The sequence below is a fragment of the Crinia signifera genome, unplaced genomic scaffold, assembly GCF_055691185.1.
Source record: "Crinia signifera unplaced genomic scaffold, ASM5569118v1 HAP2_SCAFFOLD_473, whole genome shotgun sequence".
NCBI classification, from domain to species: Eukaryota; Metazoa; Chordata; class Amphibia; order Anura; family Myobatrachidae; genus Crinia; species Crinia signifera.
In genome coordinates, this window is record NW_028142366.1 from 29,969 (window position 1) to 54,063 (window position 24,095).

The window sequence follows — 24,095 nt, forward strand, 5'->3', positions numbered from 1 at the left end:
AAAAAAAAAAAACAAGCCATTTCAAATCGAGAGGGAGGGGGTCCAAAAATTCCATTGCTTTGATCCAGTTGATGTTTCCGTGGTAAGATCGTAGGTAAGTCACATAGCGTTTGCATATTTATTGGGAGGTCGCAGCGATTGATAAGTCCTTTAATTTAGGCAGGCTTCCGGTCTTTTGGCTAGGCCGCATATGCTGATATCAAGTGTAGTGTCACGTCAAGTAATTAACTGCCTCGATTCCAGAAAGTACAATTCAAGGAGTCAAGAAATAGTCACAAAATGATACACTGAGGCAGGATTTGAAAGTATTTATGCACAAGGGTTAAACCTTGAAGCAGCAAATGCATGCATTTCTAAATACAAAGGTGCACAAACAATTGATACTCCAAATCAAGTGCCAGGAATGGAAATAGTCTTTTTTTGGATAACAGATTAGGAAGGTGCACCGGTCCTGGAAGTACTGCAATACCAGGTCAATGCGTGGAGTGGACAGAGCAAGCTCTTCTTCCATCTCCCTGTTCTAAAAATCCATTTAATATATGGCCCCCAGATAGGGGGCGTATCAGATATTAAACTGATAAGAACAGATACTACACTTGATCTTAGCCAAAAGGCCGAGAAGCGATAACCCGAATGGGGTCCCAGCAAAGCGCGCAAACCGGAATTCGGCCACCAACACTGGTGGAGAAGAGATCAGCACCACGGACACATCTAACACACACACATCACTTCTTTGACGTTGCAGTCTGAAAGATACCAGGCTGTACGGCAGGTATGAATAGGACTTGAAGTGCTGGACAGGGACCGGAGGACGAGTAGCCATCCAACTGATTTTGTGATTAGGTCGTCGGCGGGCGGGCAGGGTGCCTCAGCTGGGTAGGAGGCCAAATTTGCATGTGCTCCGCCCCGTCTGTTGACGTCGCGTCAACAGACACACACCCACTAGGCAGACGACCAACAGGCAAGCAGCAGCAGCCAGCTGTCTCCTCGCTCTTTGCTGCCGCATGCCTGTGTCCCTGACGAACTGCTGCTGAGTAAATCAATCAGCTAGCTGCTGCAGAGGAGAAGGAGGAATCTTGCACAATCAGGTGCAATGACGGCTTTCCTGTTTTGAGCCCATTCAGCAGCAGTAGTAGTAGACAGTCAGATGGACAGGCATTCATGTGGCAGGACCCTTTGTGTGACATCACAATCTGCCCTCTATGACATCACAAGCTGCTCACTCGGAATCCGGCGGAACCTGACAGCCAGACAGTCACTTGGAACAGACAGGCAGACAGGACAGTCATGTGTAGGTGAGCTGGGTGGGCCAATGTTTTCTTTTATTGGCAGTTACCACCCAAATGATGGTCCGAAGAAGGTAAGTGATACTTTTTCTAAATCCCCCTCTCAATGATCATCAATTGTTGGGCTTGGAAAAAAATGGAAGAGGAAAAAAAATTCCCAAAACAAAAGAGAATAAAGAGGAAAAAAAATTCCCAAAACAAAAGAGAGAGAAAAGAGAGCGCAAAAAGAAAAGAAAAAAAATATATAAGAGATCAAGAAAAAAAAAAAAAAACAAGCCATTTCAAATCGAGAGGGAGGGGGTCCAAAAATTCCATTGCTTTGATCCAGTTGATGTTTCCGTGGTAAGATCGTAGGTAAGTCACATAGCGTTTGCATATTTATTGGGAGGTCGCAGCGATTGATAAGTCCTTTAATTTAGGCAGGCTTCCGGTCTTTTGGCTAGGCCGCATATGCTGATATCAAGTGTAGTGTCACGTCAAGTAATTAACTGCCTCGATTCCAGAAAGTACAATTCAAGGAGTCAAGAAATAGTCACAAAATGATACACTGAGGCAGGATTTGAAAGTATTTATGCACAAGGGTTAAACCTTGAAGCAGCAAATGCATGCATTTCTAAATACAAAGGTGCACAAACAATTGATACTCCAAATCAAGTGCCAGGAATGGAAATAGTCTTTTTTTGGATAACAGATTAGGAAGGTGCACCGGTCCTGGAAGTACTGCAATACCAGGTCAATGCGTGGAGTGGACAGAGCAAGCTCTTCTTCCATCTCCCTGTTCTAAAAATCCATTTAATATATGGCCCCCAGATAGGGGGCGTATCAGATATTAAACTGATAAGAACAGATACTACACTTGATCTTAGCCAAAAGGCCGAGAAGCGATAACCCGAATGGGGTCCCAGCAAAGCGCGCAAACCGGAATTCGGCCACCAACACTGGTGGAGAAGAGATCAGCACCACGGACACATCTAACACACACACATCACTTCTTTGACGTTGCAGTCTGAAAGATACCAGGCTGTACGGCAGGTATGAATAGGACTTGAAGTGCTGGACAGGGACCGGAGGACGAGTAGCCATCCAACTGATTTTGTGATTAGGTCGTCGGCGGGCGGGCAGGGTGCCTCAGCTGGGTAGGAGGCCAAATTTGCATGTGCTCCGCCCCGTCTGTTGACGTCGCGTCAACAGACACACACCCACTAGGCAGACGACCAACAGGCAAGCAGCAGCAGCCAGCTGTCTCCTCGCTCTTTGCTGCCGCATGCCTGTGTCCCTGACGAACTGCTGCTGAGTAAATCAATCAGCTAGCTGCTGCAGAGGAGAAGGAGGAATCTTGCACAATCAGGTGCAATGACGGCTTTCCTGTTTTGAGCCCATTCAGCAGCAGTAGTAGTAGACAGTCAGATGGACAGGCATTCATGTGGCAGGACCCTTTGTGTGACATCACAATCTGCCCTCTATGACATCACAAGCTGCTCACTCGGAATCCGGCGGAACCTGACAGCCAGACAGTCACTTGGAACAGACAGGCAGACAGGACAGTCATGTGTAGGTGAGCTGGGTGGGCCAATGTTTTCTTTTATTGGCAGTTACCACCCAAATGATGGTCCGAAGAAGGTAAGTGATACTTTTTCTAAATCCCCCTCTCAATGATCATCAATTGTTGGGCTTGGAAAAAAATGGAAGAGGAAAAAAAATTCCCAAAACAAAAGAGAATAAAGAGGAAAAAAAATTCCCAAAACAAAAGAGAGAGAAAAGAGAGCGCAAAAAGAAAAGAAAAAAAATATATAAGAGATCAAGAAAAAAAAAAAAAAACAAGCCATTTCAAATCGAGAGGGAGGGGGTCCAAAAATTCCATTGCTTTGATCCAGTTGATGTTTCCGTGGTAAGATCGTAGGTAAGTCACATAGCGTTTGCATATTTATTGGGAGGTCGCAGCGATTGATAAGTCCTTTAATTTAGGCAGGCTTCCGGTCTTTTGGCTAGGCCGCATATGCTGATATCAAGTGTAGTGTCACGTCAAGTAATTAACTGCCTCGATTCCAGAAAGTACAATTCAAGGAGTCAAGAAATAGTCACAAAATGATACACTGAGGCAGGATTTGAAAGTATTTATGCACAAGGGTTAAACCTTGAAGCAGCAAATGCATGCATTTCTAAATACAAAGGTGCACAAACAATTGATACTCCAAATCAAGTGCCAGGAATGGAAATAGTCTTTTTTTGGATAACAGATTAGGAAGGTGCACCGGTCCTGGAAGTACTGCAATACCAGGTCAATGCGTGGAGTGGACAGAGCAAGCTCTTCTTCCATCTCCCTGTTCTAAAAATCCATTTAATATATGGCCCCCAGATAGGGGGCGTATCAGATATTAAACTGATAAGAACAGATACTACACTTGATCTTAGCCAAAAGGCCGAGAAGCGATAACCCGAATGGGGTCCCAGCAAAGCGCGCAAACCGGAATTCGGCCACCAACACTGGTGGAGAAGAGATCAGCACCACGGACACATCTAACACACACACATCACTTCTTTGACGTTGCAGTCTGAAAGATACCAGGCTGTACGGCAGGTATGAATAGGACTTGAAGTGCTGGACAGGGACCGGAGGACGAGTAGCCATCCAACTGATTTTGTGATTAGGTCGTCGGCGGGCGGGCAGGGTGCCTCAGCTGGGTAGGAGGCCAAATTTGCATGTGCTCCGCCCCGTCTGTTGACGTCGCGTCAACAGACACACACCCACTAGGCAGACGACCAACAGGCAAGCAGCAGCAGCCAGCTGTCTCCTCGCTCTTTGCTGCCGCATGCCTGTGTCCCTGACGAACTGCTGCTGAGTAAATCAATCAGCTAGCTGCTGCAGAGGAGAAGGAGGAATCTTGCACAATCAGGTGCAATGACGGCTTTCCTGTTTTGAGCCCATTCAGCAGCAGTAGTAGTAGACAGTCAGATGGACAGGCATTCATGTGGCAGGACCCTTTGTGTGACATCACAATCTGCCCTCTATGACATCACAAGCTGCTCACTCGGAATCCGGCGGAACCTGACAGCCAGACAGTCACTTGGAACAGACAGGCAGACAGGACAGTCATGTGTAGGTGAGCTGGGTGGGCCAATGTTTTCTTTTATTGGCAGTTACCACCCAAATGATGGTCCGAAGAAGGTAAGTGATACTTTTTCTAAATCCCCCTCTCAATGATCATCAATTGTTGGGCTTGGAAAAAAATGGAAGAGGAAAAAAAATTCCCAAAACAAAAGAGAATAAAGAGGAAAAAAAATTCCCAAAACAAAAGAGAGAGAAAAGAGAGCGCAAAAAGAAAAGAAAAAAAATATATAAGAGATCAAGAAAAAAAAAAAAAAACAAGCCATTTCAAATCGAGAGGGAGGGGGTCCAAAAATTCCATTGCTTTGATCCAGTTGATGTTTCCGTGGTAAGATCGTAGGTAAGTCACATAGCGTTTGCATATTTATTGGGAGGTCGCAGCGATTGATAAGTCCTTTAATTTAGGCAGGCTTCCGGTCTTTTGGCTAGGCCGCATATGCTGATATCAAGTGTAGTGTCACGTCAAGTAATTAACTGCCTCGATTCCAGAAAGTACAATTCAAGGAGTCAAGAAATAGTCACAAAATGATACACTGAGGCAGGATTTGAAAGTATTTATGCACAAGGGTTAAACCTTGAAGCAGCAAATGCATGCATTTCTAAATACAAAGGTGCACAAACAATTGATACTCCAAATCAAGTGCCAGGAATGGAAATAGTCTTTTTTTGGATAACAGATTAGGAAGGTGCACCGGTCCTGGAAGTACTGCAATACCAGGTCAATGCGTGGAGTGGACAGAGCAAGCTCTTCTTCCATCTCCCTGTTCTAAAAATCCATTTAATATATGGCCCCCAGATAGGGGGCGTATCAGATATTAAACTGATAAGAACAGATACTACACTTGATCTTAGCCAAAAGGCCGAGAAGCGATAACCCGAATGGGGTCCCAGCAAAGCGCGCAAACCGGAATTCGGCCACCAACACTGGTGGAGAAGAGATCAGCACCACGGACACATCTAACACACACACATCACTTCTTTGACGTTGCAGTCTGAAAGATACCAGGCTGTACGGCAGGTATGAATAGGACTTGAAGTGCTGGACAGGGACCGGAGGACGAGTAGCCATCCAACTGATTTTGTGATTAGGTCGTCGGCGGGCGGGCAGGGTGCCTCAGCTGGGTAGGAGGCCAAATTTGCATGTGCTCCGCCCCGTCTGTTGACGTCGCGTCAACAGACACACACCCACTAGGCAGACAACCAACAGGCAAGCAGCAGCAGCCAGCTGTCTCCTCGCTCTTTGCTGCCGCATGCCTGTGTCCCTGACGAACTGCTGCTGAGTAAATCAATCAGCTAGCTGCTGCAGAGGAGAAGGAGGAATCTTGCACAATCAGGTGCAATGACGGCTTTCCTGTTTTGAGCCCATTCAGCAGCAGTAGTAGTAGACAGTCAGATGGACAGGCATTCATGTGGCAGGACCCTTTGTGTGACATCACAATCTGCCCTCTATGACATCACAAGCTGCTCACTCGGAATCCGGCGGAACCTGACAGCCAGACAGTCACTTGGAACAGACAGGCAGACAGGACAGTCATGTGTAGGTGAGCTGGGTGGGCCAATGTTTTCTTTTATTGGCAGTTACCACCCAAATGATGGTCCGAAGAAGGTAAGTGATACTTTTTCTAAATCCCCCTCTCAATGATCATCAATTGTTGGGCTTGGAAAAAAATGGAAGAGGAAAAAAAATTCCCAAAACAAAAGAGAATAAAGAGGAAAAAAAATTCCCAAAACAAAAGAGAGAGAAAAGAGAGCGCAAAAAGAAAAGAAAAAAAATATATAAGAGATCAAGAAAAAAAAAAAAAAACAAGCCATTTCAAATCGAGAGGGAGGGGGTCCAAAAATTCCATTGCTTTGATCCAGTTGATGTTTCCGTGGTAAGATCGTAGGTAAGTCACATAGCGTTTGCATATTTATTGGGAGGTCGCAGCGATTGATAAGTCCTTTAATTTAGGCAGGCTTCCGGTCTTTTGGCTAGGCCGCATATGCTGATATCAAGTGTAGTGTCACGTCAAGTAATTAACTGCCTCGATTCCAGAAAGTACAATTCAAGGAGTCAAGAAATAGTCACAAAATGATACACTGAGGCAGGATTTGAAAGTATTTATGCACAAGGGTTAAACCTTGAAGCAGCAAATGCATGCATTTCTAAATACAAAGGTGCACAAACAATTGATACTCCAAATCAAGTGCCAGGAATGGAAATAGTCTTTTTTTGGATAACAGATTAGGAAGGTGCACCGGTCCTGGAAGTACTGCAATACCAGGTCAATGCGTGGAGTGGACAGAGCAAGCTCTTCTTCCATCTCCCTGTTCTAAAAATCCATTTAATATATGGCCCCCAGATAGGGGGCGTATCAGATATTAAACTGATAAGAACAGATACTACACTTGATCTTAGCCAAAAGGCCGAGAAGCGATAACCCGAATGGGGTCCCAGCAAAGCGCGCAAACCGGAATTCGGCCACCAACACTGGTGGAGAAGAGATCAGCACCACGGACACATCTAACACACACACATCACTTCTTTGACGTTGCAGTCTGAAAGATACCAGGCTGTACGGCAGGTATGAATAGGACTTGAAGTGCTGGACAGGGACCGGAGGACGAGTAGCCATCCAACTGATTTTGTGATTAGGTCGTCGGCGGGCGGGCAGGGTGCCTCAGCTGGGTAGGAGGCCAAATTTGCATGTGCTCCGCCCCGTCTGTTGACGTCGCGTCAACAGACACACACCCACTAGGCAGACGACCAACAGGCAAGCAGCAGCAGCCAGCTGTCTCCTCGCTCTTTGCTGCCGCATGCCTGTGTCCCTGACGAACTGCTGCTGAGTAAATCAATCAGCTAGCTGCTGCAGAGGAGAAGGAGGAATCTTGCACAATCAGGTGCAATGACGGCTTTCCTGTTTTGAGCCCATTCAGCAGCAGTAGTAGTAGACAGTCAGATGGACAGGCATTCATGTGGCAGGACCCTTTGTGTGACATCACAATCTGCCCTCTATGACATCACAAGCTGCTCACTCGGAATCCGGCGGAACCTGACAGCCAGACAGTCACTTGGAACAGACAGGCAGACAGGACAGTCATGTGTAGGTGAGCTGGGTGGGCCAATGTTTTCTTTTATTGGCAGTTACCACCCAAATGATGGTCCGAAGAAGGTAAGTGATACTTTTTCTAAATCCCCCTCTCAATGATCATCAATTGTTGGGCTTGGAAAAAAATGGAAGAGGAAAAAAAATTCCCAAAACAAAAGAGAATAAAGAGGAAAAAAAATTCCCAAAACAAAAGAGAGAGAAAAGAGAGCGCAAAAAGAAAAGAAAAAAAATATATAAGAGATCAAGAAAAAAAAAAAAAAACAAGCCATTTCAAATCGAGAGGGAGGGGGTCCAAAAATTCCATTGCTTTGATCCAGTTGATGTTTCCGTGGTAAGATCGTAGGTAAGTCACATAGCGTTTGCATATTTATTGGGAGGTCGCAGCGATTGATAAGTCCTTTAATTTAGGCAGGCTTCCGGTCTTTTGGCTAGGCCGCATATGCTGATATCAAGTGTAGTGTCACGTCAAGTAATTAACTGCCTCGATTCCAGAAAGTACAATTCAAGGAGTCAAGAAATAGTCACAAAATGATACACTGAGGCAGGATTTGAAAGTATTTATGCACAAGGGTTAAACCTTGAAGCAGCAAATGCATGCATTTCTAAATACAAAGGTGCACAAACAATTGATACTCCAAATCAAGTGCCAGGAATGGAAATAGTCTTTTTTTGGATAACAGATTAGGAAGGTGCACCGGTCCTGGAAGTACTGCAATACCAGGTCAATGCGTGGAGTGGACAGAGCAAGCTCTTCTTCCATCTCCCTGTTCTAAAAATCCATTTAATATATGGCCCCCAGATAGGGGGCGTATCAGATATTAAACTGATAAGAACAGATACTACACTTGATCTTAGCCAAAAGGCCGAGAAGCGATAACCCGAATGGGGTCCCAGCAAAGCGCGCAAACCGGAATTCGGCCACCAACACTGGTGGAGAAGAGATCAGCACCACGGACACATCTAACACACACACATCACTTCTTTGACGTTGCAGTCTGAAAGATACCAGGCTGTACGGCAGGTATGAATAGGACTTGAAGTGCTGGACAGGGACCGGAGGACGAGTAGCCATCCAACTGATTTTGTGATTAGGTCGTCGGCGGGCGGGCAGGGTGCCTCAGCTGGGTAGGAGGCCAAATTTGCATGTGCTCCGCCCCGTCTGTTGACGTCGCGTCAACAGACACACACCCACTAGGCAGACGACCAACAGGCAAGCAGCAGCAGCCAGCTGTCTCCTCGCTCTTTGCTGCCGCATGCCTGTGTCCCTGACGAACTGCTGCTGAGTAAATCAATCAGCTAGCTGCTGCAGAGGAGAAGGAGGAATCTTGCACAATCAGGTGCAATGACGGCTTTCCTGTTTTGAGCCCATTCAGCAGCAGTAGTAGTAGACAGTCAGATGGACAGGCATTCATGTGGCAGGACCCTTTGTGTGACATCACAATCTGCCCTCTATGACATCACAAGCTGCTCACTCGGAATCCGGCGGAACCTGACAGCCAGACAGTCACTTGGAACAGACAGGCAGACAGGACAGTCATGTGTAGGTGAGCTGGGTGGGCCAATGTTTTCTTTTATTGGCAGTTACCACCCAAATGATGGTCCGAAGAAGGTAAGTGATACTTTTTCTAAATCCCCCTCTCAATGATCATCAATTGTTGGGCTTGGAAAAAAATGGAAGAGGAAAAAAAATTCCCAAAACAAAAGAGAATAAAGAGGAAAAAAAATTCCCAAAACAAAAGAGAGAGAAAAGAGAGCGCAAAAAGAAAAGAAAAAAAATATATAAGAGATCAAGAAAAAAAAAAAAAAACAAGCCATTTCAAATCGAGAGGGAGGGGGTCCAAAAATTCCATTGCTTTGATCCAGTTGATGTTTCCGTGGTAAGATCGTAGGTAAGTCACATAGCGTTTGCATATTTATTGGGAGGTCGCAGCGATTGATAAGTCCTTTAATTTAGGCAGGCTTCCGGTCTTTTGGCTAGGCCGCATATGCTGATATCAAGTGTAGTGTCACGTCAAGTAATTAACTGCCTCGATTCCAGAAAGTACAATTCAAGGAGTCAAGAAATAGTCACAAAATGATACACTGAGGCAGGATTTGAAAGTATTTATGCACAAGGGTTAAACCTTGAAGCAGCAAATGCATGCATTTCTAAATACAAAGGTGCACAAACAATTGATACTCCAAATCAAGTGCCAGGAATGGAAATAGTCTTTTTTTGGATAACAGATTAGGAAGGTGCACCGGTCCTGGAAGTACTGCAATACCAGGTCAATGCGTGGAGTGGACAGAGCAAGCTCTTCTTCCATCTCCCTGTTCTAAAAATCCATTTAATATATGGCCCCCAGATAGGGGGCGTATCAGATATTAAACTGATAAGAACAGATACTACACTTGATCTTAGCCAAAAGGCCGAGAAGCGATAACCCGAATGGGGTCCCAGCAAAGCGCGCAAACCGGAATTCGGCCACCAACACTGGTGGAGAAGAGATCAGCACCACGGACACATCTAACACACACACATCACTTCTTTGACGTTGCAGTCTGAAAGATACCAGGCTGTACGGCAGGTATGAATAGGACTTGAAGTGCTGGACAGGGACCGGAGGACGAGTAGCCATCCAACTGATTTTGTGATTAGGTCGTCGGCGGGCGGGCAGGGTGCCTCAGCTGGGTAGGAGGCCAAATTTGCATGTGCTCCGCCCCGTCTGTTGACGTCGCGTCAACAGACACACACCCACTAGGCAGACGACCAACAGGCAAGCAGCAGCAGCCAGCTGTCTCCTCGCTCTTTGCTGCCGCATGCCTGTGTCCCTGACGAACTGCTGCTGAGTAAATCAATCAGCTAGCTGCTGCAGAGGAGAAGGAGGAATCTTGCACAATCAGGTGCAATGACGGCTTTCCTGTTTTGAGCCCATTCAGCAGCAGTAGTAGTAGACAGTCAGATGGACAGGCATTCATGTGGCAGGACCCTTTGTGTGACATCACAATCTGCCCTCTATGACATCACAAGCTGCTCACTCGGAATCCGGCGGAACCTGACAGCCAGACAGTCACTTGGAACAGACAGGCAGACAGGACAGTCATGTGTAGGTGAGCTGGGTGGGCCAATGTTTTCTTTTATTGGCAGTTACCACCCAAATGATGGTCCGAAGAAGGTAAGTGATACTTTTTCTAAATCCCCCTCTCAATGATCATCAATTGTTGGGCTTGGAAAAAAATGGAAGAGGAAAAAAAATTCCCAAAACAAAAGAGAATAAAGAGGAAAAAAAATTCCCAAAACAAAAGAGAGAGAAAAGAGAGCGCAAAAAGAAAAGAAAAAAAATATATAAGAGATCAAGAAAAAAAAAAAAAAACAAGCCATTTCAAATCGAGAGGGAGGGGGTCCAAAAATTCCATTGCTTTGATCCAGTTGATGTTTCCGTGGTAAGATCGTAGGTAAGTCACATAGCGTTTGCATATTTATTGGGAGGTCGCAGCGATTGATAAGTCCTTTAATTTAGGCAGGCTTCCGGTCTTTTGGCTAGGCCGCATATGCTGATATCAAGTGTAGTGTCACGTCAAGTAATTAACTGCCTCGATTCCAGAAAGTACAATTCAAGGAGTCAAGAAATAGTCACAAAATGATACACTGAGGCAGGATTTGAAAGTATTTATGCACAAGGGTTAAACCTTGAAGCAGCAAATGCATGCATTTCTAAATACAAAGGTGCACAAACAATTGATACTCCAAATCAAGTGCCAGGAATGGAAATAGTCTTTTTTTGGATAACAGATTAGGAAGGTGCACCGGTCCTGGAAGTACTGCAATACCAGGTCAATGCGTGGAGTGGACAGAGCAAGCTCTTCTTCCATCTCCCTGTTCTAAAAATCCATTTAATATATGGCCCCCAGATAGGGGGCGTATCAGATATTAAACTGATAAGAACAGATACTACACTTGATCTTAGCCAAAAGGCCGAGAAGCGATAACCCGAATGGGGTCCCAGCAAAGCGCGCAAACCGGAATTCGGCCACCAACACTGGTGGAGAAGAGATCAGCACCACGGACACATCTAACACACACACATCACTTCTTTGACGTTGCAGTCTGAAAGATACCAGGCTGTACGGCAGGTATGAATAGGACTTGAAGTGCTGGACAGGGACCGGAGGACGAGTAGCCATCCAACTGATTTTGTGATTAGGTCGTCGGCGGGCGGGCAGGGTGCCTCAGCTGGGTAGGAGGCCAAATTTGCATGTGCTCCGCCCCGTCTGTTGACGTCGCGTCAACAGACACACACCCACTAGGCAGACGACCAACAGGCAAGCAGCAGCAGCCAGCTGTCTCCTCGCTCTTTGCTGCCGCATGCCTGTGTCCCTGACGAACTGCTGCTGAGTAAATCAATCAGCTAGCTGCTGCAGAGGAGAAGGAGGAATCTTGCACAATCAGGTGCAATGACGGCTTTCCTGTTTTGAGCCCATTCAGCAGCAGTAGTAGTAGACAGTCAGATGGACAGGCATTCATGTGGCAGGACCCTTTGTGTGACATCACAATCTGCCCTCTATGACATCACAAGCTGCTCACTCGGAATCCGGCGGAACCTGACAGCCAGACAGTCACTTGGAACAGACAGGCAGACAGGACAGTCATGTGTAGGTGAGCTGGGTGGGCCAATGTTTTCTTTTATTGGCAGTTACCACCCAAATGATGGTCCGAAGAAGGTAAGTGATACTTTTTCTAAATCCCCCTCTCAATGATCATCAATTGTTGGGCTTGGAAAAAAATGGAAGAGGAAAAAAAATTCCCAAAACAAAAGAGAATAAAGAGGAAAAAAAATTCCCAAAACAAAAGAGAGAGAAAAGAGAGCGCAAAAAGAAAAGAAAAAAAATATATAAGAGATCAAGAAAAAAAAAAAAAAACAAGCCATTTCAAATCGAGAGGGAGGGGGTCCAAAAATTCCATTGCTTTGATCCAGTTGATGTTTCCGTGGTAAGATCGTAGGTAAGTCACATAGCGTTTGCATATTTATTGGGAGGTCGCAGCGATTGATAAGTCCTTTAATTTAGGCAGGCTTCCGGTCTTTTGGCTAGGCCGCATATGCTGATATCAAGTGTAGTGTCACGTCAAGTAATTAACTGCCTCGATTCCAGAAAGTACAATTCAAGGAGTCAAGAAATAGTCACAAAATGATACACTGAGGCAGGATTTGAAAGTATTTATGCACAAGGGTTAAACCTTGAAGCAGCAAATGCATGCATTTCTAAATACAAAGGTGCACAAACAATTGATACTCCAAATCAAGTGCCAGGAATGGAAATAGTCTTTTTTTGGATAACAGATTAGGAAGGTGCACCGGTCCTGGAAGTACTGCAATACCAGGTCAATGCGTGGAGTGGACAGAGCAAGCTCTTCTTCCATCTCCCTGTTCTAAAAATCCATTTAATATATGGCCCCCAGATAGGGGGCGTATCAGATATTAAACTGATAAGAACAGATACTACACTTGATCTTAGCCAAAAGGCCGAGAAGCGATAACCCGAATGGGGTCCCAGCAAAGCGCGCAAACCGGAATTCGGCCACCAACACTGGTGGAGAAGAGATCAGCACCACGGACACATCTAACACACACACATCACTTCTTTGACGTTGCAGTCTGAAAGATACCAGGCTGTACGGCAGGTATGAATAGGACTTGAAGTGCTGGACAGGGACCGGAGGACGAGTAGCCATCCAACTGATTTTGTGATTAGGTCGTCGGCGGGCGGGCAGGGTGCCTCAGCTGGGTAGGAGGCCAAATTTGCATGTGCTCCGCCCCGTCTGTTGACGTCGCGTCAACAGACACACACCCACTAGGCAGACGACCAACAGGCAAGCAGCAGCAGCCAGCTGTCTCCTCGCTCTTTGCTGCCGCATGCCTGTGTCCCTGACGAACTGCTGCTGAGTAAATCAATCAGCTAGCTGCTGCAGAGGAGAAGGAGGAATCTTGCACAATCAGGTGCAATGACGGCTTTCCTGTTTTGAGCCCATTCAGCAGCAGTAGTAGTAGACAGTCAGATGGACAGGCATTCATGTGGCAGGACCCTTTGTGTGACATCACAATCTGCCCTCTATGACATCACAAGCTGCTCACTCGGAATCCGGCGGAACCTGACAGCCAGACAGTCACTTGGAACAGACAGGCAGACAGGACAGTCATGTGTAGGTGAGCTGGGTGGGCCAATGTTTTCTTTTATTGGCAGTTACCACCCAAATGATGGTCCGAAGAAGGTAAGTGATACTTTTTCTAAATCCCCCTCTCAATGATCATCAATTGTTGGGCTTGGAAAAAAATGGAAGAGGAAAAAAAATTCCCAAAACAAAAGAGAATAAAGAGGAAAAAAAATTCCCAAAACAAAAGAGAGAGAAAAGAGAGCGCAAAAAGAAAAGAAAAAAAATATATAAGAGATCAAGAAAAAAAAAAAAAAACAAGCCATTTCAAATCGAGAGGGAGGGGGTCCAAAAATTCCATTGCTTTGATCCAGTTGATGTTTCCGTGGTAAGATCGTAGGTAAGTCACATAGCGTTTGCATATTTATTGGGAGGTCGCAGCGATTGATAAGTCCTTTAATTTAGGCAGGCTTCCGGTCTTTTGGCTAGGCCGCATATGCTGATATCAAGTGTAGTGTCACGTCAAGTAATTAACTGCCTCGATTCCAGAAAGTACAATTCAAGGAGTCAAGAAATAGTCACAAAATGATACACTGAGGCAGGATTTGAAAGTATTTATGCACAAGGGTTAAACCTTGAAGCAGCAAATGCATGCATTTCTAAATACAAAGGTGCACAAACAATTGATACTCCAAATCAAGTGCCAGGAATGGAAATAGTCTTTTTTTGGATAACAGATTAGGAAGGTGCACCGGTCCTGGAAGTACTGCAATACCAGGTCAATGCGTGGAGTGGACAGAGCAAGCTCTTCTTCCATCTCCCTGTTCTAAAAATCCATTTAATATATGGCCCCCAGATAGGGGGCGTATCAGATATTAAACTGATAAGAACAGATACTACACTTGATCTTAGCCAAAAGGCCGAGAAGCGATAACCCGAATGGGGTCCCAGCAAAGCGCGCAAACCGGAATTCGGCCACCAACACTGGTGGAGAAGAGATCAGCACCACGGACACATCTAACACACACACATCACTTCTTTGACGTTGCAGTCTGAAAGATACCAGGCTGTACGGCAGGTATGAATAGGACTTGAAGTGCTGGACAGGGACCGGAGGACGAGTAGCCATCCAACTGATTTTGTGATTAGGTCGTCGGCGGGCGGGCAGGGTGCCTCAGCTGGGTAGGAGGCCAAATTTGCATGTGCTCCGCCCCGTCTGTTGACGTCGCGTCAACAGACACACACCCACTAGGCAGACGACCAACAGGCAAGCAGCAGCAGCCAGCTGTCTCCTCGCTCTTTGCTGCCGCATGCCTGTGTCCCTGACGAACTGCTGCTGAGTAAATCAATCAGCTAGCTGCTGCAGAGGAGAAGGAGGAATCTTGCACAATCAGGTGCAATGACGGCTTTCCTGTTTTGAGCCCATTCAGCAGCAGTAGTAGTAGACAGTCAGATGGACAGGCATTCATGTGGCAGGACCCTTTGTGTGACATCACAATCTGCCCTCTATGACATCACAAGCTGCTCACTCGGAATCCGGCGGAACCTGACAGCCAGACAGTCACTTGGAACAGACAGGCAGACAGGACAGTCATGTGTAGGTGAGCTGGGTGGGCCAATGTTTTCTTTTATTGGCAGTTACCACCCAAATGATGGTCCGAAGAAGGTAAGTGATACTTTTTCTAAATCCCCCTCTCAATGATCATCAATTGTTGGGCTTGGAAAAAAATGGAAGAGGAAAAAAAATTCCCAAAACAAAAGAGAATAAAGAGGAAAAAAAATTCCCAAAACAAAAGAGAGAGAAAAGAGAGCGCAAAAAGAAAAGAAAAAAAATATATAAGAGATCAAGAAAAAAAAAAAAAAACAAGCCATTTCAAATCGAGAGGGAGGGGGTCCAAAAATTCCATTGCTTTGATCCAGTTGATGTTTCCGTGGTAAGATCGTAGGTAAGTCACATAGCGTTTGCATATTTATTGGGAGGTCGCAGCGATTGATAAGTCCTTTAATTTAGGCAGGCTTCCGGTCTTTTGGCTAGGCCGCATATGCTGATATCAAGTGTAGTGTCACGTCAAGTAATTAACTGCCTCGATTCCAGAAAGTACAATTCAAGGAGTCAAGAAATAGTCACAAAATGATACACTGAGGCAGGATTTGAAAGTATTTATGCACAAGGGTTAAACCTTGAAGCAGCAAATGCATGCATTTCTAAATACAAAGGTGCACAAACAATTGATACTCCAAATCAAGTGCCAGGAATGGAAATAGTCTTTTTTTGGATAACAGATTAGGAAGGTGCACCGGTCCTGGAAGTACTGCAATACCAGGTCAATGCGTGGAGTGGACAGAGCAAGCTCTTCTTCCATCTCCCTGTTCTAAAAATCCATTTAATATATGGCCCCCAGATAGGGGGCGTATCAGATATTAAACTGATAAGAACAGATACTACACTTGATCTTAGCCAAAAGGCCGAGAAGCGATAACCCGAATGGGGTCCCAGCAAAGCGCGCAAACCGGAATTCGGCCACCAACACTGGTGGAGAAGAGATCAGCACCACGGACACATCTAACACACACACATCACTTCTTTGACGTTGCAGTCTGAAAGATACCAGGCTGTACGGCAGGTATGAATAGGACTTGAAGTGCTGGACAGGGACCGGAGGACGAGTAGCCATCCAACTGATTTTGTGATTAGGTCGTCGGCGGGCGGGCAGGGTGCCTCAGCTGGGTAGGAGGCCAAATTTGCATGTGCTCCGCCCCGTCTGTTGACGTCGCGTCAACAGACACACACCCACTAGGCAGACGACCAACAGGCAAGCAGCAGCAGCCAGCTGTCTCCTCGCTCTTTGCTGCCGCATGCCTGTGTCCCTGACGAACTGCTGCTGAGTAAATCAATCAGCTAGCTGCTGCAGAGGAGAAGGAGGAATCTTGCACAATCAGGTGCAATGACGGCTTTCCTGTTTTGAGCCCATTCAGCAGCAGTAGTAGTAGACAGTCAGATGGACAGGCATTCATGTGGCAGGACCCTTTGTGTGACATCACAATCTGCCCTCTATGACATCACAAGCTGCTCACTCGGAATCCGGCGGAACCTGACAGCCAGACAGTCACTTGGAACAGACAGGCAGACAGGACAGTCATGTGTAGGTGAGCTGGGTGGGCCAATGTTTTCTTTTATTGGCAGTTACCACCCAAATGATGGTCCGAAGAAGGTAAGTGATACTTTTTCTAAATCCCCCTCTCAATGATCATCAATTGTTGGGCTTGGAAAAAAATGGAAGAGGAAAAAAAATTCCCAAAACAAAAGAGAATAAAGAGGAAAAAAAATTCCCAAAACAAAAGAGAGAGAAAAGAGAGCGCAAAAAGAAAAGAAAAAAAATATATAAGAGATCAAGAAAAAAAAAAAAAAACAAGCCATTTCAAATCGAGAGGGAGGGGGTCCAAAAATTCCATTGCTTTGATCCAGTTGATGTTTCCGTGGTAAGATCGTAGGTAAGTCACATAGCGTTTGCATATTTATTGGGAGGTCGCAGCGATTGATAAGTCCTTTAATTTAGGCAGGCTTCCGGTCTTTTGGCTAGGCCGCATATGCTGATATCAAGTGTAGTGTCACGTCAAGTAATTAACTGCCTCGATTCCAGAAAGTACAATTCAAGGAGTCAAGAAATAGTCACAAAATGATACACTGAGGCAGGATTTGAAAGTATTTATGCACAAGGGTTAAACCTTGAAGCAGCAAATGCATGCATTTCTAAATACAAAGGTGCACAAACAATTGATACTCCAAATCAAGTGCCAGGAATGGAAATAGTCTTTTTTTGGATAACAGATTAGGAAGGTGCACCGGTCCTGGAAGTACTGCAATACCAGGTCAATGCGTGGAGTGGACAGAGCAAGCTCTTCTTCCATCTCCCTGTTCTAAAAATCCATTTAATATATGGCCCCCAGATAGGGGGCGTATCAGATATTAAACTGATAAGAACAGATTTTTGATTGAAAAGGCAAATCTTTATTGTACATAAAGAAAGCAAAAAACAGACGGTAACAAATATCACACATATACCGTGTCGCAGCACAGCCAAAACACAGTACACATGCAGACAGTATAGTACATATTATAAAATACAGTACAAGATAAACTCACACTATAGACTATACTATGTACTATGCATTCTAACGGTAACATTTACACAACAGTATACAAGACTATGGGTGTGGAGGGTAGGGGGTGGGGGAGGAGGAATCACATGCCCGAAGCTTTATTGACCAGACAGACATATATAAGGGGAGGGCAATAAATAGAAATACATCAACAAAACAACAGACATTGTGAAGTGAGGGGGAAGGGGCCACGGTCCCAAAGTCTTATAAAACAGTCCAAACAGGGGGAAAGGACCAGAAGAAAAGGGGTTTAGTCCTCTTCCTCCTCAGGGCTATCCCGAATGGAATAGTCTCTGAGCAGGCTGTGAACCAGCCTGCGGCAGTCCTGAACGGACATTCTCTCCCTCCTCAATATGAGTCGATTTCTGGCAAACCACAAAGCGTCCTTAACACAGTTTATAAGGCGCCAGGCTTCCTGGGTCGCCCCATATGTGTGGGTGCCCGGGAATAGTCCATACAATACCGAAAGGTATGAAAGACAGTTCCTGGGCACGGAGTCCTTGAATTCAGTCTCTAGGGCATCCAACAACAACTGTGCGTAGGTGCAGTCCCAGAAGATGTGCATGGAGGTTTCTTCATGCACAAAGCACCAGGGACAATGTCTATACCTACACAAGTTTCGGGAGTGCATGAATGACCGGTGAGGCAAGCCCCCCTGAATGGCCATCCATGACATGTCTTTGTGTCTATTTGTGAGCCTTTTGGAGGCCACATACTCCCAGACAAACTTGGCAGTTGCTGAAGGGAGCCCTGAAATCGGTTCCATGACGTCTTTTGCTCTGATGAGCTTGTGGACAGTTTTAGGTTTCCACAAGTCGGGTTTCAATCCCTCCAGTTGGTGCTCCCTCACAAACTTGGACACATCCAGGTAGAACCATGGAGTAGTCCAGTTGTAAGGGATGGAGCTGTCCCACTTGTCCCATTTAAGGGTCCTCCACATAGGTAGGAGGAAGAAGCGGGACATGGAGTTCCCCGCAGAGCCGGTACAATTGTCAATCAAAGTTCTGCGGATACAGTTACATGCAAAGAAGGCTCTCAGCATAGTTGGAATGTCTGGGATGCCTTTGCCACCTTTGAGGGGATCTTTGTACATAACAATCCGCTTGACTCTGTCCATTTTGGAGCCCCAGATGAAGTGGAAAACAGCCCGTGTGATGGCCTTGCAGATCGCCGCCAGAGGTGGCCAGGCCTGGGCGGTGTACTGAAGAACAGGAAGAATCTCATTCCGCAGCACAAGTGTTTTCCCTTCGATGGTAAGGTCTCTGAGACTCCACAATCCAAGTTTTTGACGCATCGTCGCAAGTCTTTCATCCCAGCACTTCAGGGCCGCTCCATCTCCTCCGAACCAGACACCAAGGATCTTGATGAGGTCTGGCTTTACCGTGAATGGAAATGGAGTGGAGGACGACAGGTGCCACTTTCCGAAGAGCATAGCCTCTGACTTCCCAAGGTTGACCCTTGCTCCTGAAGCACGGCCGAAGTTTTCGCAGGTCTGGACGAGTGCCGTCACCGATCTCTGGTCTGCGCAGAACACCGTGACGTCATCCATGTACAGCGAACACTTGGCCTCTGGGTGGTCTGGACCCGGTGCGGTGATCCCTCTGATCTCTTGATTTTGCCTGATGGATACAGCGAAGAGCTCTATAACACAAACAAAAAGAAGAGGTGAAAGAGGGCAGCCTTGTCTGACCCCAGACAGAACTGAGAAGGGGTCAGTCTTCCAGCCGTTCACCAACACCGAGCTGTAAATGTCAAGGTACATCAGGTTAACATACGAGCAGAATAGCTCACCAAGACCAAATTTACGCAGTACCTTGCCCATCAGCTCATGGGAGACACGGTCAAAGGCCTTTTCCTGATCAAGACTGATCAGGGCCGTGCACACATTACGGTCTTTCACGTAATGGACCGTGTCTCTGAGGAGGGCAAGGCTGTCTGCGATTCTGCGGCCGGGGATGGCGCAGGTTTGGTCTGGATGAACGATCTGCCCAATGACAGCCTTCAGCCGGTTGGCCAGTACCTTGGCGAGGATTTTGTAGTCCACGTTCAGAAGAGAGATGGGACGCCAGTTTTTCAGGTCACATCTCTCCCCCTTACGCTTATACAAGATCGTGATCATTCCTTCCCTCAGCGAAGGAGGCATTTTGCCCTCCACCACCATCTCCTCGTACAGCTCGAGCAGATCCGGGCCAATGAGATCCCACAGCGCAACATAAAGCTCTGCTGGGAGACCATCACTGCCCGGAGTCCTGCCCTGCCTAAAGGATTTAGCGGCAGAGAGCACCTCCTCCAACGCCAGGGGAGCGTCCATGGCTGATTTACCTGCAGGATCAATAGAGTTAGTGATACCTGACAGGAACTTATCCGCCTCATCTGTGTCTGTAGTCTTAGGGGAGTAGAGGTCGCTGTAGTAGTCGCGAACTACCTTCATCACGCCCTCCTTCCCCTGTCTGGGGATGCCATTCTCATCACGCAGTTCTGTCAGGGGCGTATGGCCAGAGTGGAGTTTCCTGAAAAAGAAGGAAGAACACGTCTCACCCTTCTCCAGATTCTCCACCTTGGAACGGAAGACGATGCGTCTGGACTCCTCCTCAAAGTGCCTTTTCAGGCTCTTTTTGGTCTCGTCCAGGTCGTCCTTCACGTCCCAGCCGCACCGCTGGAGGTCCACCAGGGACTGGAGCTCACGCTGCAGTTTTCTGAGGTTCCTCTTACGGTCGCATGCCTGGATACGTCCTTTAGCCTGAAAGAAACTGCGGATGTTAGATTTGGCATATTCCCACCAATCAGACATACAGTCAAAGTAACATTTGTCATTCTTCCATGTGATGTAGGCATCCTTAAGCTCAGCCAGTACTTCCTCCCTTTCCAGTAAGGCACAGTTCAACTTCCAGGAGCCTGGGCCAGATGGAAAACCATGGCCCAGAACCCCTTGGAAGAGAATGGCCCTGTGGTCAGAGAAGAAGCAGGGAACCATAGAATGCCTAACCTGCTGCACTGCCCGGGATGTGAACACAAAGTCAATACGGGAACGCACAGAGCCATCGGGGCGGCTCCATGTAAAATTCACGGAGCCGGCCCCCATGGAGCCCACAGCGTCCCGCAGTGATGCTTCGGCCACCATTTCCCTGAGCAGGTTGGACGTGATGTCCAGCTTCGCAGAGTTGCAGGTGCTTCGACCATCCCCTTCAATCGGGCAGTTGAAGTCCCCGGCCATCACTACAGCCCTGGTGGTGGCGAGCTGGGTCCGCAGGGTCTGGAATAATTCCAAACGCTCATTCTTAAAGGGTGAAGCATACACGCAGATTAGCCTGATAGGCTCACCTGCCCAGGACCCATCTACGACGAGTAATCTCCCGCAGACAAACTCCTGGACAGAATCTAACGTGAAGAGGCTGCCCCTAATAAGAATAGCTACCCCTGCAGACTTACACTCACCTCCACCGGACCAGTAGGACGGACCATGGGACCACTGCCGGGCCAGGTGCCTGTAGGACCTGGAGAAAGGGAGAGAGCATTCCTGCAACATATACACATCACATTTCTGAATGTCAAGAAAGGAAAAAATAGTTTGACGTCTAGTCTTGTCCTTAATGCTCCTCACATTAATGGTAAAGAGATTAAAAGCTACCATTTGTTAAGAGAAAAAAGGTTACTGTGGCGATACGTATACTTTACCACTCCCATCGGGAGGTGCTTCCTCTGGGTCGGCCACCGGATCTCCCTGCTGGGGTGTCTCGATGTTGTTGAGCAGTTGGTCGATGTTGTTGAGGCTGTCAAGCTCAGGCACCCCACTCTCCTCGAAGACCTCTGCATAGGCCTCCATCTCCTCCTCGAGGGTGGGGGAGTCCTGGTCTGGCTCGACCGATTCGACTGCCGCTTTCTTGGAAGATTCTGGGTCAGCAGCTGGGCTGTCTAACTCCTTCCTCTTCCTTCTCGGCTGTACATTTCCTGCATGGGCAAGTGGTGGAAACTCTTCCTCGGAGAGGAGAGGGACAGGGGGGGGGCGAGAGGGGGTGGTGGGAAGAAGGGTGGGTTGGATCACAGGTCGGGAGGGTGAGGGAGGGGGGGTGGTGCGAGCAGCCGGGATGGGAGTAGCTGTCACAGAGGGAGGGAGGGGAGGAGGGTTAGGAATGGTGGGGGAAGGTTTCTTACCAGCTTGCTTTTGCGGAACCTTCTTCCTCTGCACCGGTGTGGGTGGCACCTTGGGAGGGACAATCACACCCGATGCTGCTGCGGCGTAGGATCTTGCTCTACTTGGACAGTCCTTGTAGACATGATCCACTGAGCCGCACAGGTTGCAGGTCTTCTTCGTGGGGCAGTCCTTTGTCTCATGGCCGGCCAGTCGACAAATCTTGCAAGCCAGGACCTTGCATTCCTTCCCAAAGTGGTCCTTTCCATCACACTTACGACAAGTGCGTGGCTGGTCCACGTAGTGGATAAGTCCTGCAGTTCCCCCCAGGGAGAAGCACGGTCTGAGGTGCTTGACTCCATCTGGGCACGAAGTGTCCTTGTGCAGCCTGACAATCACCGACCACTTTCCAGTCCAGAGTCCATTCTCGTAAAGGATCCTTGTGGGGTCCTTTATGACGGTGCAGGATCTGCTGAGAAAAGTGACGATGTCCTTGATGTTTGTGTGTGGGCTTCGCATTGAAACCGTCACCCGCCTCTCCTCTCTTTGGATAGGGCAGTTGCCCACAAAGCGAGAGAGAGGGGACTCAGGCTTCGCCGCTTTCACCGCTTCCCAATACCTCTTGCAGATTGCGATGGAGGCAAAGGTGGCGTAGAAGATGCCTCTGAAGAAGCTCTGGACGCTGAGCATTTCAGGTGCAGAGAATCCTTGCTCCAGGACCATCTTCTTGCCGAAGTACTCAACCGTCATGTCCGGCACCTGGCCATCTACCTCCTTTAGCTTCATCACCACAGTCTGCCTCATCCAGGGCTCCAGGGCTGGGACGGCTTTGGAGTGGTCCTGGACGGGCACCGTTGGTGGTGTCACAGAAGGGGCAGTGGAGCTAGAGCCGGCCAATCTGGTCGGACATTCGGCCGGTGACTTACCCTTCTTCCCGGGCTTCCTCCCAGCGAGGGGGGCCGAAGTGGAGGCGGTGGCCATCCTTCCGGCTTCTCGGGGCAGCTGAAGTCGAGGCAAAGGGTCTTCTCCGGCGACGAGAGGAGGAGATGAAGGGGACGCTTCAGAGGGCAGAGCAACACAAGTCTAACCCTCCAAGGAGGCTAGAGAGCGATGCACGGCTTCAGAGGGCAGAGCAAAGCAAGTCTAACCCTCCACGGAGGCTGGGGAGCGTTGCAGAGCTTCGGAGGGCAGAGCAGAAAGTCTGACCCTCGGCGGCGGTTCCGGAGCGGTGGAGGCTTCAGAGGGCAGAGCAGGAAAGTCTGACCCTCCTAGGCAGCTCGGGAGTGCTGCAAGGCTTCGAGAGGGCAGAGCCAACAAGTCTGCCTCTCCCAGGTGGCTAGGGTGCGTTGATCTCCTCTTCTGGCGAAATCCTCTTCTCCTCGCAGTCGGGGGCGGAGCTTCTTCCTCGGCGTCGAGAGGTGGAGGGGTCGGCAGTCGCTTCGGAGGGCAGAGCAGAGCAAGTCTGACCCTCAGTCTTCTCCGGCTTCTCCCTCTTCAGCGATGTCTTCTCCTCCTCGCAGTCTCGACGTCTTCGCTCAATTCGCTCTTCTCGGCCTGGCAGCGGTAGCCCTGAGAAGGACCGTTGTCGGTCCAAGAAACAAGGAGCAGAGCTGCCTCTCAGAATAAACTGATAAGAACAGATACTACACTTGATCTTAGCCAAAAGGCCGAGAAGCGATAACCCGAATGGGGTCCCAGCAAAGCGCGCAAACCGGAATTCGGCCACCAACACTGGTGGAGAAGAGATCAGCACCACGGACACATCTAACACACACACATCACTTCTTTGACGTTGCAGTCTGAAAGATACCAGGCTGTACGGCAGGTATGAATAGGACTTGAAGTGCTGGACAGGGACCGGAGGACGAGTAGCCATCCAACTGATTTTGTGATTAGGTCGTCGGCGGGCGGGCAGGGTGCCTCAGCTGGGTAGGAGGCCAAATTTGCATGTGCTCCGCCCCGTCTGTTGACGTCGCGTCAACAGACACACACCCACTAGGCAGACGACCAACAGGCAAGCAGCAGCAGCCAGCTGTCTCCTCGCTCTTTGCTGCCGCATGCCTGTGTCCCTGACGAACTGCTGCTGAGTAAATCAATCAGCTAGCTGCTGCAGAGGAGAAGGAGGAATCTTGCACAATCAGGTGCAATGACGGCTTTCCTGTTTTGAGCCCATTCAGCAGCAGTAGTAGTAGACAGT

At 47.8% G+C, this 24,095-nt stretch overlaps 1 protein-coding gene, 11 non-coding genes and 2 pseudogenes across 12 annotated transcripts; all 14 read right to left on the reverse strand.

Moving 5' to 3' along the window:
* Positions 1-435: 435 nt before the first annotated feature.
* On the reverse strand, positions 436-626 carry LOC146055528 (U2 spliceosomal RNA). The gene has a single exon (XR_014468738.1). It is a non-coding gene; the product is annotated as a U2 spliceosomal RNA (small nuclear RNA).
* A 1,355-nt stretch (positions 627-1,981) lies between these two features.
* Positions 1,982-2,172, reverse strand: LOC146055529 (U2 spliceosomal RNA). The gene has a single exon (XR_014468739.1). It is a non-coding gene; the product is annotated as a U2 spliceosomal RNA (small nuclear RNA).
* Positions 2,173-3,527: 1,355 nt separating this feature from the next.
* Positions 3,528-3,718, reverse strand: LOC146055530 (U2 spliceosomal RNA). Its single transcript, XR_014468740.1, has one exon. It is a non-coding gene; the product is annotated as a U2 spliceosomal RNA (small nuclear RNA).
* Positions 3,719-5,073: 1,355 nt separating this feature from the next.
* On the reverse strand, positions 5,074-5,264 carry LOC146055532 (U2 spliceosomal RNA). Its single transcript, XR_014468741.1, has one exon. It is a non-coding gene; the product is annotated as a U2 spliceosomal RNA (small nuclear RNA).
* Positions 5,265-6,619: 1,355 nt separating this feature from the next.
* LOC146055533 (U2 spliceosomal RNA) lies at positions 6,620-6,810 on the reverse strand. The gene has a single exon (XR_014468742.1). It is a non-coding gene; the product is annotated as a U2 spliceosomal RNA (small nuclear RNA).
* A 1,355-nt stretch (positions 6,811-8,165) lies between these two features.
* On the reverse strand, positions 8,166-8,356 carry LOC146055534 (U2 spliceosomal RNA). The gene has a single exon (XR_014468743.1). It is a non-coding gene; the product is annotated as a U2 spliceosomal RNA (small nuclear RNA).
* Positions 8,357-9,711: 1,355 nt separating this feature from the next.
* On the reverse strand, positions 9,712-9,902 carry LOC146055535 (U2 spliceosomal RNA). Its single transcript, XR_014468744.1, has one exon. It is a non-coding gene; the product is annotated as a U2 spliceosomal RNA (small nuclear RNA).
* A 1,355-nt stretch (positions 9,903-11,257) lies between these two features.
* Positions 11,258-11,448, reverse strand: LOC146055537 (U2 spliceosomal RNA). Its single transcript, XR_014468746.1, has one exon. It is a non-coding gene; the product is annotated as a U2 spliceosomal RNA (small nuclear RNA).
* A 1,355-nt stretch (positions 11,449-12,803) lies between these two features.
* On the reverse strand, positions 12,804-12,994 carry LOC146055538 (U2 spliceosomal RNA). Its single transcript, XR_014468747.1, has one exon. It is a non-coding gene; the product is annotated as a U2 spliceosomal RNA (small nuclear RNA).
* A 1,355-nt stretch (positions 12,995-14,349) lies between these two features.
* On the reverse strand, positions 14,350-14,540 carry LOC146055539 (U2 spliceosomal RNA). The gene has a single exon (XR_014468748.1). It is a non-coding gene; the product is annotated as a U2 spliceosomal RNA (small nuclear RNA).
* A 1,355-nt stretch (positions 14,541-15,895) lies between these two features.
* On the reverse strand, positions 15,896-16,086 carry LOC146055540 (U2 spliceosomal RNA). Its single transcript, XR_014468749.1, has one exon. It is a non-coding gene; the product is annotated as a U2 spliceosomal RNA (small nuclear RNA).
* A 1,355-nt stretch (positions 16,087-17,441) lies between these two features.
* Positions 17,442-17,619, reverse strand: LOC146055559 (U2 spliceosomal RNA; annotated as a pseudogene).
* A 1,170-nt stretch (positions 17,620-18,789) lies between these two features.
* LOC146055511 (uncharacterized) lies at positions 18,790-22,713 on the reverse strand (the record flags this gene model as incomplete). The annotated part of the gene is made up of 4 exons (XM_083168294.1): positions 21,922-22,713; positions 21,445-21,717; positions 20,119-20,247; positions 18,790-19,410 (listed from the first exon to the last, which is right to left on the reverse strand). Coding segments are annotated over exons 1-4 (1,804 nt in total), but the record flags the coding sequence as incomplete, so codon positions are not given.
* Positions 22,714-23,470: 757 nt separating this feature from the next.
* LOC146055562 (U2 spliceosomal RNA) lies at positions 23,471-23,577 on the reverse strand (annotated as a pseudogene).
* Positions 23,578-24,095: the final 518 nt, after the last annotated feature.